This window comes from Xiphophorus couchianus, chromosome 13, assembly GCF_001444195.1.
Source record: "Xiphophorus couchianus chromosome 13, X_couchianus-1.0, whole genome shotgun sequence".
NCBI lineage: Eukaryota > Metazoa > Chordata > Actinopteri > Cyprinodontiformes > Poeciliidae > Xiphophorus > Xiphophorus couchianus.
This window is the reverse complement of record NC_040240.1, coordinates 11,760,333-11,777,298: the sequence shown is the minus strand read 5'-3', so window position 1 is coordinate 11,777,298 and position 16,966 is coordinate 11,760,333. Positions and strand designations below refer to the sequence as shown.

General features: G+C 38.2%; 2 protein-coding genes across 4 annotated transcripts in view; one reads left to right on the top strand and one right to left on the bottom strand.

The window, feature by feature from the left end:
- aunip (aurora kinase A and ninein interacting protein) overlaps positions 1–16,966 on the bottom strand; it is a 954,922-nt gene that overhangs the window by 571,886 nt on the left and 366,070 nt on the right. The gene's annotated exons all lie outside the window — the stretch shown is intronic.
- Positions 1–16,966, top strand: part of runx1t1 (RUNX1 partner transcriptional co-repressor 1) — a 74,182-nt gene that overhangs the window by 47,307 nt on the left and 9,909 nt on the right. For 2 of the 3 annotated variants that reach the window (XM_028036551.1, XM_028036550.1), the window contains exons 4-8: positions 464–553; positions 5,565–5,746; positions 11,888–12,150; positions 14,485–14,582; positions 16,679–16,874. In XM_028036551.1, coding sequence (XP_027892352.1) covers positions 464–553; positions 5,565–5,746; positions 11,888–12,150; positions 14,485–14,582; positions 16,679–16,874 — 829 coding nt within the window. The remainder of the gene's footprint in view (positions 1–463; positions 554–5,564; positions 5,747–11,887; positions 12,151–14,484; positions 14,583–16,678; positions 16,875–16,966) is intronic. The other variant, XM_028036552.1, reaches the window with a different exon arrangement.

Genomic DNA, 16,966 nt, shown 5'->3' with positions numbered 1-16,966 from the left:
TTCAGCCCTCTTATTGGTAAAGTAGGTCCACTGATGTCATCCAGATATGGAGGATGCTTAGTATTTGAGGCTTGTAGTAAAATTAAAATACCCTAGAAAAACATTTTCACCTGACTGTGCAGAAAAGTACAATGTGCAGCAAATTAAATTGTATAATTTCGAGTGCAGATTATATGAACAGTCTTAGACCTTGAAGAAAGATATAGACAACCCGTTATTAAAATGTATATGCAATTCGTAACATTTTAATGCCTACGACTACAAACATTTTGAGATTTCTGCGTGTGTCTTTGTTTGGTGAGGCTCTTTTCACTGTGGTCTGCCACATATGCTTCCTATTACAAAAGCCAAAACATTCACTCCAGACCAGGATACAGCTTAGCTTCCAATAAGTAATATTATCACTTAATGCCTTCCACATGGAGTCATGTTTTCCTTCTCCTTCTCTCTTCTTCTCCCACAGAATTCCACACTAACCATCGAGGAATTCCACTCCAAGCTCCAAGAAGCCACCAACTTCCCCCTACGACCTTTTGTCGTACCCTTTCTGAAGGTAGATATTCAAATATACAATGACTACAAAGCGGTTTCTTGCCTGTACGTCTCTCAAACCAGAATCTGGAAAGCATTTAGGCATTCGAGATCCAGATGTGCCCACTTAAGTTCAAGATATTCATTCCCATTTTCAGCAATAGCCTTTATTTTTCAGCAGATTTATTCCTCTGTTTTTTTCCCCTTCCTGTTTAACACAAAGTTTAACGCTCTTTCTTTCTCACTGTATTTTTCCTCCAGTATAAAAGACTATTTTCTAAAAACTAACAAACATGTTCGAATTGAATTCTGCCTGTGGAAGAAAAGCAGATAGATATTTAGTGAATCTATTTTTTTTTTCACCAGGTAGATTCTCGGCAGTTTCATTCATTCATACTTTCATTCTTTTAAAAGATTCTAGGTTGCTAATATTGCACCAGCAGTTGGTCACTCACTGTGTGCCTTTAGTTAGTATAAATCCATGGAGTCGTAGCCTGAAGCTAAAGCTGCTAGTCCAAGAGCATATCAGACTTCCACCATCAAGATAATGTAGTTGTTTTGAAATGGAACTAATTAATCTGGACTTATCTTAAATAAACCAAATATTAATGTGATCAGCTGCAGGTAATGTTAACTATTAAATGCTCATAACCTTTTAAAAGAGCCTCAATTCAAAAATCCCAAACTATTGCTTTGAGCATGCAGCTTGCCTCCCATCTCTGTCCCAGCTTACCACATAAGAATTAAGAGTGATGGCGATTCTTGGGTTTGTATCTACGAGCGAAGCTGTGGTCGTTTGTGTGCATTTAGTGTTACATAGCTGCATATGCTGGTCTGCAGCTTGCAGGGCTGGTGGGAAGGCCTGTGGCGGTGGCAGAGTTACGATTTGTTGTGAGAGTCAAACATGACGAATGGGTCGAGGGTTTGTACTGCGGGATCCACTGTGCAGTCACAGTCCAGCTCATGTTCTGGGATGTGTGTGGAGATGAGATCAATATCGGTTTGTAACTGAAAGATGGAGAGCACGGACAGGCGGAACATTTAATATAAAGCTGGCTTGTTTCTGTCACACCCTTTTGTTCTTTGTTTACGCGGCCTGTGAACGCCTTTAACCCAATATTCTGCTATATTTGTCATTTTTCCCTATTTATCTTATCTGTTGACCTGCAATTATTTTCGACCTTACGCTGCTGTTCTCTCTCCATCAATTCGTCCATCCGCCCAATTCCCTTTTCCTCTCCTTGACAGATGGTGAGTGCATCGCTGGGATGGCTGTGGAATCAAAGATGCAACTTTTTCTTTTTTTCCCCTGCATTTCTCCTTCCCTCTCTCTATTTTGCTGTCTCTCTCCCCAGCACCTAATTTTAGTGTCTTCCCACAGTGGGGTCTTTAATGCTAGGTACCATATGGTACCTTGCATGTGTAGGCGAGGGGGACATTTATAGGTGCAAAAATGTGCGTCAGGGCGTGTGGTTTTTCGTTAAATTAATTCCATACACAAAGTTCAACCCGCCATCTCAAACCCACTCAGCTCCTTGTCCCCTTTTTCTTAATGCTAAAACCACAAATTGCTTTGGAGGCCTTACTGGAAGGAGACTGTCATAAACCACACAATGCCTGTGACGTGATGTGCTTATTGGGTGTCCGCCACAGATTTGCCACAGCGTTTCTCTGTTTTCGCCAGCTTACGTTGTGCTGTTGCAGTCAAACTGTTCAGCCTTCTTTCAGTGCGACGCAACAAATCTGCTAGTGAGAACAAGCCGCAAGAGGAAATAATTAAAATGGGATAACAGAGGCATGCTTAGGCTACATTGTCTACAATGGTGTTCAATGTAGATATTAATGGGTTTTTTTTATTATTATTATTGATATTTTATGTGATAGACCGACATATTGTAGAACTGAAAAATTAGTGGCAGGACAGAAAAGCATGTCAGTTTATTGAAGAACGTATTAAAGGCTGCAGACTTGAATTTATGTGTTGAAATGGGTCTAGATCTAAATTTATTTAAAAAGTTTGATAATTGAAAACTGATCTTGACAAACTCCCTCAATCCAGCGTAACAGAGTTTAACTCTTTTGCAAAGAAGAATAGGCAAAACTGACAGTCTTTGGATGTTCAACGCTACAGGAAACTAAAGGACTTGCAGCTGTTTTTACAGTGAGATGGTGCCACAAAACAATGGCAAAAGAGGACTGAATAGACAATACTTTGTAAAAAAAAAAAAAAACATAAATTTGTCTTTCAAAGTGAGTTAATATGTTGTCAGATTTTACTCCAAAACGGAAAACTAAATTAAGTGCACTTTTGTCAGGTTTCTTTTGCCAATATCTTCATTATTTCACAAAAGAAAAAGGCAATAATGTGAATCATATTTTAAGCTTAGGTTATCGAATGCTTATTGATGGTTTATTTTATTGCGTGTGTGTGTGTGTGTGTGTAACTGTCTGGCAGCTTTACAGAAGCAAACAGCGCACTTAATCACATGAAAAATAATGCAGCCTCTTTAGTGCTCTGCATTTCTTGACTCAATCTCCTTGTTAATGCCTCCCACATCTCACAGGCAATTAGGATGACCTCCAATTAATAAAAGATTGGTTCATCAGGGTCAAAGCTATTTATTTGAGCCTCTTTTTTATTCTAGAATAATTATGACCATAAACTGTTACTGGATCATTAGCTCTGGAAGGTAAAGCAAAATTCAGCTCCTGGCATTTCTTTTACTGTACGAAGGTGATCTTCATAGATTTAAACGTTAATGCTATAAAAAAAAAAAAAATAAATAAATTAGGGCTGGGTCATGCAAAGATTAGAATAACAGGAGATTAAATAGATGGAAAAGTCGGAGTGGATCAGGGGAATAAACATTAAAGCAGTAAAGCTAAACAAGGAGAAGATTATAAAACCCCAAAAAGTCTTAAGACTTTGAAAGATTTTCTTTTTCTGAGGACAAAACAAAGATTAACCCACCTAAAGCGTGATGTATCCCAGCTAAAATAGCGCCTGTTCTTGTTCTGAGCCTTCCTGACGCAACGCTTTCATCTTCTTGCCTTGAAACACATGCCATCAGATGTCTTTGAAGTGGATGCTCACTACCTGTATGTCCCTGTAACTTCACAAGAAAGCAGACTCCCTCTGTTACAGTCAAAGACAGATTGAAAAGAAGGTGCTGTTCGTACAAAAAAAATAAAAAATGAATGCGTCACAGAGAAACCTTATAGGTGTTAATGTGTTCCGGGTCACTTAGAGCAGTTATGGTTCAGTAGTAATGCAAAGGTGAGTTCAATCATCAGTGCTTTGAGTCAAAGAATGAGAAACTTTATTTTGCATCTGATCTGGATTGAGTTTTCTGATCTTTCAGATGGAGACATGGACAATTTCTGAGCTGAACAACTCTCTGCCATCCGTTTAACACTTACATTAGATCAGGCCCGGCGGCATGAGCAGGCATTGGGGGGCATTGCCCGCCCCCGTGGACTGGAAGCTGTTTGTTTTTACCTCAAAGTGACCAACTCTCTGTTGTTTCTATATTGATTTGATACAATTGGGGCTTCCTCTCTTCCCATATCTGTGCCCTCTGTAACTTTTTTCAGCAGTTAAAACTGTTTAATACGTCGTTAACACATCGTAACCTGCTTTTCCAAGCCGCCTTTAAACGCAACAGGAGCGCTAAGACACTATTGCTGGGTTTACACCTGTGCGGTAGCGACGGAGACCTGCTGCTGCTGTGCAGAGCTACTCAGGTGTGTGTTAGAATCATGGCAGCAAACCAGCAAAACGCAAAGAACATGGCACAGTTTTTCCCTCAAACTAACTGACTGAGTTGTAGTTGTAGTCTTACAAGTAGTTTTACTACTTGTAAGAGTAGTGTACCACTGTACCTTTTTCTTTTACTTGAGTAATATTATTATTGCTATGTATTCATTTTGCCCCCCAAAGTAAGCCAGTGCCCCCCCTGTTAAACTCACCTGGAGCCTGGGCTGGAAAGCATAATTTTATTATTTATCCTAATAAAATAAAACATTAGAAATGTAACATCATTTAAATAAAATATGTGTTTGGACGCTTCAAAAATACATGACATGACATACCACTTTTTTTTCCTATGCTTTTTTTTAACATCTGGAGACTTCCCAACTTGGAATAAAATTTGTCTTTTTGACATATACTGAGTGAGACAAAAAATGCACTATTGAAGACATTTGAATAATGCCTTTCAAGATAAAAATCCCTAATTGCTTCCCAGGAAAACAGAATCAAAAATAAAACAGAATCAAGACATCAAAATAACTTGTAAAAACGTTAAAATACATTCATATGAAATCAAATCAGCCACAATGCTACATAATAAAATGTTTATTTGGAGCTTGTCTTTTTTTGTTTCTACCATCATAAAACAGAAAAAAAAACATATTGGTACCAACCGTTCTCACTAGCAGAGTAATAAAAGTTCTTAATTGCAGCTGAAGGTGAACTCATAAAAGAAAATTTGTGAATAATCTTAAAAGTTCATTTTGCTTTTGGTTTAATATAAGACGTAGAGCTACATTCGCCACCACTTTATTATTAAACAGGAGCTATCTTCCAATTAACAAACACTGTCACATAATGTGACATGTGGTTTTAAAAACTATTAAAATTTGTGACTCACGTCTTTTAACAGCTTTTTGAAAACCACATGTGCATCCCCTGTTTGCCATGATGTTACAAACAGAGATCTAACTCCCAGTTGACAGCGTCAAAAGTGTTATATAAAAGCAATCATAAAAGTATATATATATGTTTAAAAAGTAGGTTTGATCTTTGTTCCTCCACAGAAATGCTGAAAACAATTTAAATTACTTCAAGGTGAATGCCTGCTGTGAAAAGCAAAACTGCTTCTTAACTTCTGTTTTAACCCTTTCAGCACACAACTGGCTACCAGCAGCTAGAGAGAGTTAGGTGGAAAATCCCTAAAAATGTTTCCTGCCTTGAGGTTTTTTTTTGTTTGTTTGTTTTTGATGTAATTTGATTATATATTTTTTTTCTCCAGGCCAACTTGCCGTTGCTTCAGAGGGAGCTTCTACACTGTGCCAGGCTCGCCAAGCAGAACCCAGCTCAGTATCTGGCTCAGCACGAGCAGCTACTCCTAGATACCAGCACCACATCCCCTGTGGACTCCTCCGAGCTCCTGCTTGACGTCAACGAGAACGGCAAGAGAAGGACGCCAGACAGGTGGGCATATCAAAAAAAAAAAAAAAGATTAGAACATCACTCTGGCTCTTGTAGTTTTTTCTGAACAACCGAATTTGTGAGACGATGAGTTAAATGATTTCCGAATTAAGTGGTCGGTCCAGCTCCTCTCTCAAATCCGCCACTACCTTCTCTTCCTCTCTCTGTTAGTTGAGCTCATGTATAAATCCCTTTGAGGCTTTCTGCATCCTATTGAGCTGTTGCATTACTCCCCAAACACGGACTGAGCCAACAGGAGGCAATAGTGTGATGTGTAAATGTATGTATGGGAAGGGTTTGTAAATGCACCACTGCGTTTTTTGATGTGCTCTGTTGGAGGTTTTGGCTCCTCGCTGCTGCCCTTAATAGGTGGGAACTGTAGAGAGGAGGTCGATAACATACACCTGGCTCTACCAAGACATCCACTTGTACAAGATAGAAAAAAAAAAGTGGTGGAATACTTCAAATAACATGTTTTGATACCTTGTTAGTCATTTTTTTCAAGGAAATAAAGAGGACAAAAAAATACGAGGTTCATGAGGCAAGACAAATTTGAACAAAATTTTTGGGAAATTATTTTGTTTTTGGAAATGAATGTTTTATAAATCACAATTTGACTGCCGATATCATAAATTGAGGACAATCCAGTAAAATGTTGGCTTGTTCATTTATTTCTGTCATTATGCTAAGGTGGTTCTAATTTCTAAAGGTCAAACTGTGTCTGGGAAAATTTCTACAGAGTATAGCCTTACCTTAGGTTTGAACTAGAGATAATCAAATTTAGTTCAGATTAATTAACCTCTAAAATAATCCTTACGTATAGGAAGCTATACTTAATGGCACAGTATTCTGACAATGCTTAAAAATCCTGTAAAATTGTCTATCATGCCAGAATCAAATTAATGGCTTGTTGTCAGGGCTCTGCAGAAAAAAAAACCATGCTTGATTCAGATGTTATAAAACTGGGATGCATCCAAAAGTGGCACGGTAGCGCCTCTTGAGGACCGGAGCTAGACATCACTGCTAGTCATGCTAACTGCAACTTAGCATGCAAATTAGCATTAGGAGGCAGAGTTCTAAGTCTGCCTCAGAAGATAGACTTACTTTAATTTAGAGATTTTGCGGATTCTAATATCGCAACATCTAATTATTTCTATGCATGCATGTTTGTAAAAATGGACTCTGTGTGTGTTTCTCTTTTAGAATCAATTCAATCCACCTATTGCAGCCAGACTGGATCATCTAATCCGTGTAGTAGAATTTAAAAGTGGCTCAGTGTTGCTTGCACCTCTTCAAACTGAAAACTAGAGAAGAATTAAGGCAGAGAGTCGTTTTAGGCTTGAAGAGTTGTTTATGAAGTTTGTGTGTAGGTAGCAAAGGGGAAAAGTATTAAAATCTACATACAAGTTCTCACATTTATCATTATTAAGCATTTTTTTTAAGTTTCTGGATGCACGTTTCAATGGAATTGTGTTTTGTTGTGCATTTTTGTCTGGGCTGCAAATACAATGTAAGCATTGTACTTTAAAATGAAGTCCCAGAGGCTGAAAAAAAATGGAGACAGGCTAGGTGAAAGGGAAATGTGCATATTATATCTGCTGAGGAGTAAAACTGCTGAATGTGTTATTAAACATTCTCACCTCCCCATCCAACTCCACCCCGGCCTCCTTCAACACCAGGATAGTCTGTTTTTGTTTAGTTTTTTTCAGTAATACCTGCTTATTTGCAAGGCCGTCTGGTACACAGGGGAATGGGGTTAGGAGAAAAGGTGCGTTCATAAATGCGAGATGTGAAAATATGAGAGGAGTGAAAAAGTATGGCAGCATCTGTATTTAGTGAGAAAAAAAGCAGTATCTACGTGTGAAGGCGTGTGTGTGTGAGGGTATATCCAGTGTGAAAGTGTGAGTACAGACTTGGTGTGAGAGCCTGGGGAGATGGGCTGATAACACATACAGATGAGGCTCCAGCACCATTATGGCTGGCTAAGCACCTCGAGTTTCTGCTTATCTCCACTGCCTTCCCAGACCTCTTCCCAGAATATTGGAATTTCAGTGGAAATCCTTAATTTCGAACAATTCTCTGCTCTGTCAGTGCATGCTGATTAGAACCATCATATTGTCATTGTTGGGCAAAAATCTGATATCTGCAGTTTTTTATTTTTGTGCATTTTCTTTTGTGAAAATCAGCTCTATTGGTTACGCATCACATTTATTTGTGTTTCATTGATGAATATCTGTTGAAAAGCATAAAACCAGCATGCGACTTTGACTGAACCGTATGAATTTACTTTAAGATGTCAGAAGTTAGATTTTTTTTTTTTTCCTGAAAAGTTGCAATTTTGGACAAGATTTTTTCCCAGCAGCTACGACATGTGTATATCAGGAATATCATTAAAATATATTTTAAAAAATACACACAACAAAACCATTATCACTTTAAAAAGGCTATTGTAAATTAACATTTTATACCAGTAGTGCAGATATGATGCTAAGTCCGGACTGATAAATATCTATTGATTTCTGATCAAGTTTATGTTGTCAAGACAGACCCTGTCTTAACTTAAAATGAATTTTAAAAAATACATATTTTTAAATGCATTACAGGTAATTTATAATTTAACAATATGTTCCCGGAGTATTTTTATATTTGGGAAGATTTGTTTGGATGGAACTTTGTATTGACACCGGTTTTCTTTTCTTAAAATAAAAATATATTTGATCATCTGAAACACTGAGGTGCGACTAAAATGGAAGAACAAAGGAAATAAGTGAAAAAGAAAATACTTTTTTACAGCTGAGTGTACTGATAAATGCCTTTAAAAGTCTCTGTCTTCACAAGGAAGTATATTTATTAAATCACAGCCAGAGTTGGAATTGAACTCGACATTTGACTTTACAAGAGAACTGATTGTTTGGAGACAAATCAAGGCAGCATAGCAACATTAAGATTGATTTCCCACATTAATGGAGAACCTTTTAGAAGAAAATGCCTTCTGTGTCTGTGCCATAAAATTAAGTATTGCAATTGTGCAAGCTAAAAGCTATAAAATGGTTTGTAAAATGATAGAACATACTGTGGGCTGAGTGTATTTTATTCTGAACGAGGAGAGTTATATTCAGAGAAAATAGCATGCAAAACGTTGAAAGAAATATCTTCTACTTACTGTTAAATATTGTGGATGGGCGGATCAGGCTGTAAACTAGTGACAGTAAACAGTCTCTGCTTGTTGGAACGTTAATAGACACAAGTTCTGGAAGCGCACATCACACTGTTGGCACAAACAAGCGGCTGCAGATATAAAGAGGATTCCTTTTACACCAATATTCCGACCTTCACACCATGGTCGTGTAAGGTGAAGGTTTTCCCTGCCCCTCGAAGGCTTTTAATTTAATCATCATCAGAAATCTTTGGACAAACCTCACAGGAGCGGAGCATGCAGGCTGGCAAAAGAAGCTCACGGAGGCTCAAAGGCTTTTTGTGCTTTTTCTGGAAGAACAAGTAAAAATCCCCCAAACGAGAACTGAGGGACTTCTAGCTGCTAGAAAAAACTTGTTACAAGCTGTGATACTTGCCAGAGGGAGTGTGGCTGTGTACTGTCCATTCAGGGAGGAAGCAGAGTGTTTTGTTATTTTTAAACTGCACAAGAAACTTTCCCAGTAAACCTCGGAAATGTATACATTTGTATGTCGCTTTTAATTTTGTTCATCTTTTTTACGTTATTTTAAGTGGCAAATTAAAGAAAAACTTGCTGGTCAGTTTAACCAGATTACCAAAGAGCAAATCTGAATAATTACTGAAAACCAATGCCTATGTGTATAAATTAGATTTTTTTTTTTTGTTATTGACCCTGTTAAAATATATATATAACCAGTCAGGTATGTTTTTTAGCTGATTGCTGATATTGTAAAGCTCTACTGACTTCAATTTCGATACAAGAAGTATCAACGACACAATATAGTTTTTACTTTCTGAATAAATTGAAAGGGAAGCCATCTTAATTAAATAAGTTATATTTTGTTAGTATATTAAAATAAAACTAACTTTTTCAAGAATAGCCTAAAATTATAGAGCTACAACTGAAAATCTAAAAACATCGATGCCCCCAGATTATGGGAAACAATTGTATATAAACATAAATCCAACTTCAAACCATTAGACATGGTGTCTACTGTCGTACTGTTTTTGAACACCTCAGCGTGTAGAAGCACACTACATTGAATAGCCTCGTACTTTTGCTGGTAGAGTGAAATCTGTGTCCTGCATGTTTTGCTCCAGAGCACGATATTCTGTATGATCTCTCCGGCGCCCCATGAAGTGCTGCAGAAGCTGTCAAGAAACCATTCATTTCAGTCAGAACTGTGGTAGCAGGAAACAGCACTGAGTTAGACTTTCAAAGCATTCACTCACTGTAACTATATGGGAATGCTAAGCAGCCTTGTGCAGTGAACAATCATTAGTTATTTCGATGAATACCAATGACAAAATCTCACCGTGTGTGTAAGTGAGAACTGTTGTTGTTACACAGCTCTGCTGTAAAACGAGATCTCTGATTCGTCAAAACAAGCACTAATTAGCCACGCTCACATTAGTTTTAGTTAGCATTAGCCTTAACACACCTGAATCACTGTGTAGAACTTGACTGTAGGCTGCAGTCATTAGTAATTCAGTCATTTGATTCAGTGATTCAAGTGATCGCTGAATCACTTCAACCAGGAACACATCTTCACTGGCCGCTGAGTCCTGGAATTTCCTGCTGTACTTTAAGTAGACCCTTATCTCAACTATGAAATGTCCAGAAGTCTCACATTTCTGACAAATCCAGCATGTTCAGTGACAGAATTGAACTGTTGAAGAATAGAAGAGCATCTCCTCTGCAATTGTTTCAGCATTACTCACATCTGCTGACGTTTCCCTCTGATTAAAAGTAGCTGAATGAAAAGCCAACATGTTTCTAATAAAATAAGGTTTGCTTACACCTTTTGTGCCTCCTCTGGCTTCATTTCAGACATGTGATAGATGCAGAAAACAACTAATTTTGAGTCTGCTTCCATGAAAGAATATAGACCTGTTAATACTTACTTATTTGTTGCGCTCGCTGATTAGAAAATAGATCCCAATCAGGAATGGTCACCAGCTGATTTCTCTGCGCATTTCTAATCAGAATGCCCTTTTTTTTTTTTAGCTATATACAAGAATGTGTTGGCACGCATGAGCAAACTGTGCATGAATGTGACCATAAGTGCATGTTTATTCTCTGGTGTCTATAAGATGCAAACATTGTTGCAGCAGGAAAGCAGGGGAGACGCGTGTGGGAGGAGGTGGATGGATGAGTCGAGGGAGACAGAGAGATGGACGGATGGAAGAAAAGAGCATATGGAGAGCTGTGGATGAGCATTAGGAGCCCATAAAAACAGCTCATTAAGAAGTTCAATCTGTTCATCGGAGAGAGAGAAGGGAAGGAAGAGTAGCGAGACAGAGGGGGAGAGAGGAAACCAGGGGACCGTTGATAGCAGGGGAGGTTGGCAGGTTTTAACTGTGAACTGACAAAGCTGAGAACACACACAAAAACATACTGTAGGCACATATGTGCAAGCATGCACACACACACACACACACACACACACACACACACCTGGCCACATTAATCTTCTGAAGCAGGCGAACAAAAATCCACCTGATCCCTTTGAAACTACTTGTGTGAGTCAGTATGTGTTACTTTTTGTGAGCGAGGTTTAATTGTTTATGTATAAATTTAACTTGTTTTCAATAGAACGAAACCCCTCGACGATTCCAGGTAACGCAACCTGTCATGGCAATTACTTCATCTGGTAGGAGGTTGCGCTTATACTGGAGCAACAGCTCTAGGGCGTGCACCAGTTGTTGCACTCCTTTATAGAATAAATTTAACAAGCAGGTGTTGTACCACATATTTTTTTACAAATAAGGTGTGATGTTGACATCATTTGTACCTGTATCATTATCTCACCTCTCCTCATGTATTGTGACTTGTGACATCTCTTTGTTTTCTGGTACAAGAGATTGAGTACATATTTAATGTCATGTTCTCTCATCAAGTCCTATTATCATGATTTTTCAAATGCTAAAAAAAAAAAACCTAATTTGTTATTCTGTGTTTCTGCTCAGAACCAAAGAGAACGGCTTCGAGCGAGACGGCGCCATCCACCCAGACGTCCACCCAAGCAAACGGCCTTGCACCATGAGCCCCGCCCAGCGTTTCAGTCCATCCAATGGACTCTCCTACCAACCCAACGGGCTGCCCCACCCAGGTCCCCTTCCTCCACAGCACTACAGGCTAGACGACATGGCCATCGCCCATCATTACCGTGACACATACAGACACCCAGCCTCCAATCACAGAGAAATCCGAGAGCGAGCCAGGCCTGTTGGTAAGGATGTCTTCTTTTGGTTTACTGATTTTTTTTGTTTTTGTCTTCTTGTTTGTACAACTTAGTATCATAGACATAACATGTTGGTACACCACAAGTGGCCACCTTTCACAACACTGCCGTCTACGAACAGATCCAGAGTATTTATAGCACATTCAGTCAAATCATGTAGAGATTCTAATTCATTATATTAACTGGTAAATTCATAAATTTAGCATGTTGGATCGTTGTTTTCCTTTCTCCAGGACAGTTGGTGTCAAAATGTGTGAATAAATAATGTCATTTATAATCTGACCAACATTGAAAACAGGTTTGGTAACAAACAAGCCGTCCCTTACACCTGGTTTTTACCTGGGCTTCTCAAGACAGAGGCGTCTATCTGCAGACTGTCAGTAGGGAGCATATTGGACAGTCATGCACATCCCTATTTCTGTAAATGTCCGCATGGACTGCGACTGCTGCTCAGTAGCATATTCATATTCATTTTTATGGAGACTATGCATATAAACACATAGGAAATGATTATTGAAAATGTTGCACACAGATCAAAAAATGGCCAAAAAGCATGAGGTCAAGCTGTGTAGCTTAATCTGTATTAGGAATGCACTTTGTTCTATAGGCTCTTTTTCTGCTACCACTTGTTGAATATATATGGATTTGATCTCCAGCTACAGCCACTGCATAAAGGACATGAAGGTAAACCAGAGTCGTGAGCAAGTCTGTCCTCAACCGCGTCTCATCTGGCACGCTTGTTTTCTTGTGCCCCGTTGACTCAGCTTGTATCAGCCAAGTTGGGGAACAAAAAACTGTAATTGAATTTAGACATCTGAAGATTTCTAGACTCGACACATCATAAACGTGAAGAAATAATGAATGCTGATCAAAATAATTTTAAAAACTACCTCTTGTTTTTGTGCTTTAAAGTTTCCCACAGCCTTACACAGCATGCTTTGTGTTGCTTTGAAAAGCCATTTATACAAAAAAAAATTTCTCTAATTAGGAAACCTTTTACTGAGCTTTGTAAAAGTTTTTTTTTTTTTACCTGATTAAAATAAAGGTAATTTGGAACATTCAACATACTATTTCACTAAGTCAGAGACCTTTTATTGTGAAATCTGGTCCTCGGGGTTTTACTGTCATGTATGTAATAGGCGTGTCTCTGCTCAAGTCAAATGATTGTGCTTATTTCTTAGCATCACATCATGCTCTGCAGATTCCTCCTGGTGATTTAAATCTGATTTATGACGAAAGAGAAATCTCTAGAAGTTTTGATTATTGGAGCTAGGAAGCCGTGGTTTAGGGCTGTTTAACTAAATCTTAATGGAAGTTAATGACCGATAGTCCTCTGATGCTTCACCGGTCCTGCTTCTTATTCAAATAAGAAGCAGGATATGAATAAAAAAACATAATAAAGACATTTTCTTCATACAAGCTAAAACTGGGAAAAATATGGCTTAAAAGCATAAACCTTGGCAAATGTCTAAGGAAACATCAACAGCCTTTCTGTCCAGGATTTTATGTTTATAAACTATAATTTATGCAAAAGAATTGTCATCACTGATTTTCTAGAATGAGCTTGTTGTACTGTCTCTATACATTAAGTAAAGCCTCTTTCTTAGCCATGTAATTACAAAAAAAATTACACGTAATTTTAAGCATTTTGACACATCTCCAGCAACAACAACAACAGAAGAGTGGATGTAAAATTGACTTCAGCGTTCAGACTATGCTTCCTCTTTAAGTCCTGCTTGTGGTTTCCTGGTATTTTTGCACTATTTAGACTTCATTCTTCAGAATCACATGCTTTTAGTCGTGTGGTCAGAGATATCATGTTACTGTTTAATGAAGGGCTACAAATAGTCTCAATGTTAAAACTGCTTCTATTGCTCAGATGAAAGACTGTTATTCCTGCTTCCCAGAAAAACCTAGTTTATGTCTACTGGAGAACAAAAACCGGTGCTGCGGCCACTATTGCTACATTTTAACATTGTGTTTTAATATGAGAGACATTTTTCTGCATATGCCAAGTTGTGATGAAGCTTTTCTAAATATAGGAGAGACATTTACCATGTCTCACCCGGTGATGGATGTTAACTGGACGAGAAGTTCAGTCATTTGCCCTCAGGGTGCTGGAGAGATATGGAGACCGCAAAGAAAAGAGGGCAGGGAGGAAAAATGGATGTAGAGAGGGGGGCATTAAAGAAGGACAAAATGAAAAATAGTGAAATGATAGAAGGAGAATGATGAAGTAATGTTATATCATTACTTATATCTCCGTTGTACTGACTCTTTTTCTCTGTTTCCATTTGTTTTTGACCTCTTTTTTTACTGCAGGTATGCATGCAGGGAGCAGGCAGGAAGAGGTGATCGACCACAGACTGACAGACAGAGAATGGGCTGAGGAGTGGAAGCACCTTGACCATGTAAGAAAAGTAATAACATTTTTATTACTATTCTTTCTTTGCAAGTAATATTTGACAGTGTTTGTCATGTCGTAGTAAAGCATTTATCCCTCTGGACTGCAACTCAGAGAGCTATATTATTATTAATGTGTTTGTTGTACTTTGTTTATTCTTAAAAAATATTACCAAGTAAAAAAAATAGGTTAATAATGTCTAGTCTGCTGAAGATAGGAGTTAGGAATCTTTATTTATTTATTTTTTTTTTGCTAACAGTAACATAAATTATTTATTTTGCAGGTATGTTCAGACTTACATTACATTTTTGTAGCTTGCAGATATTGTGCATTGTTTATATTTTATGGCATTGGTTTATTTTCTAGCAGTGAAACCAGCACAAAATGAAAATATGCTGACACTCCTTGTTGTTAATGTAATGTTTTGCAAAGGTGTTGATGCTTTTTCACATTTTTGTTACATTACTATCACAGATTTCATGTGACAGACTAACCCAAGCTATTCAGATAGACAGTAAATAGGGATTATGTGTAATTTCGTTACTTGTTTCACCTTATGAAATAGATTAAAGAGCAATATCTCAAGTTTTGAACATCTCGTGAGGCAATGTGTATGTGGCCATACATCTAAACTGACAGGCCAGGTGAGGAGAGCATTAATCAAGGTAGAAGCGGAAAGTCTTAAGGTTTAATTCTGATAGAGTTGCAGATATCCCTTCTCAGGAGGGAAAGGCTTACAACGGGACTACTATTAGTGGTGCACTCCACACATCTGGTCTTAATGAAAGTGTGGTATAAAGAAAGTGGCAGTTTGATGCAAGCCTTGTAGGGACACAGCAAACATGTGAAAGTCAGTGCTCTGATCAGAGGAGACCAACACGGTACGTTTGGCCTACATGCGAAAAGTTGAGGTTGAAAACCAGCAGTGAATGTCAACCTGAATATTGTGGTGGCCGTAGGGAGTTGTGGGGTTTTGTTTTTAGTTCAGCAGGGAAGCTGATTAGAGATGATGGGGAGAAGAACACGACTAATTTCAGGTCAATTCTTGAAGGCAACCTGTCGGAGGAGGCAGCACCGTCCAGCAGGACATCAAGCATAAAAACACAATGTCGGATGAGCAATGGAATGAATTCGATCCAGATATACTGATGTGTTGAGGTCCAGACCTGAATCCAACTGAGAATCTGTGGCAGGACTTGAAACCTAATGCTCAGAAATGTTCTTCATCCAACTGACTGAGCTTGGGTTATTATGAAAAGCTAAATGGACAAACATTTCAGACTCTACCTTTAAAAAGCTGCTAGAATGTGAACACACCACAAAAGATTTTCAGTCGTAATTTCAGCTAAAGGTGTTTAATTGACTCTGGAAGGCTGAATACCAATGCAAACCACAGTCATCAAAACTCTGATAGTAAACAATTAGTTCATCACGCACGTTTCAATTCTCTTTTATAAATATCCCCTATGTTTGTGTTTTTTAATCCAGGTTCTGCTGGAGGTTTCTTCCTGTTAAAGGGAAGCTTTTCCTCTCCATGCTTAGTATGAGGGATTTCTGCTAGTCAATGACTTGATGCAATCCACTGGGTTTAATTAGGTAAAAAATGTTTTACATTAATTTGAATAATGAACTGAATTTTCCACACTTTTTGATAACTACCATCAGCTGAAATGTAAGTATGAATGAATTTAAATGACTTGTTTTTGTGAAGTGCCTTGATACTATATATTCAATTGAGTTGAGTTAAAATTAAAAAAAATATATTGATCTTTTTGTTCTTAACATGGCAAAAATGTCAAAATATAAGGAGTGTGAATACATTTGAAAGGCACTGTAATTCTTGTAGAAGCTTTCTACTTACGTATCACCATTTTAAATATAATTGTTAAGATTTTGATTTATTTACTGGTGACTTAATAAGCCGGTGACATAAAGTAAACATAAATACGTCATGAGCTAGCTGAAGTGAAAAAAAATGTAAAAAATAAATAGTTGACAATAAAACGTAACGATACACATTTCCAAAATTGCATCTCAGCTGAATTTAAATGAACCGTACCTTTGTTTCTATGTGTTAACCCAGCGCTTTGTCTTGTCTTTTGTCCTGCCCAGCTGCTGAACTGCATCATGGACATGGTGGAGAAAACGAGGCGCTCGCTGACGGTGCTGCGGAGGTGCCAGGAGGCCGACCGCGAGGAGCTCAACTATTGGATTAGACGTTACAGCGACGCCGAGGAGCTGAAGAAGGGGGCGTCTAGCGGGCAGTCGAGGCAGCAGAGCCCTGCAGCACAGGAAAATGCAACATCAGGTAAAAAAATATATCACAGGTTCCAAAGCTTTTTACAAAACAGAGCCTCTAAAGGATCTCATTCTGTGGGCTTTAAATTCGAAGCATGTTTT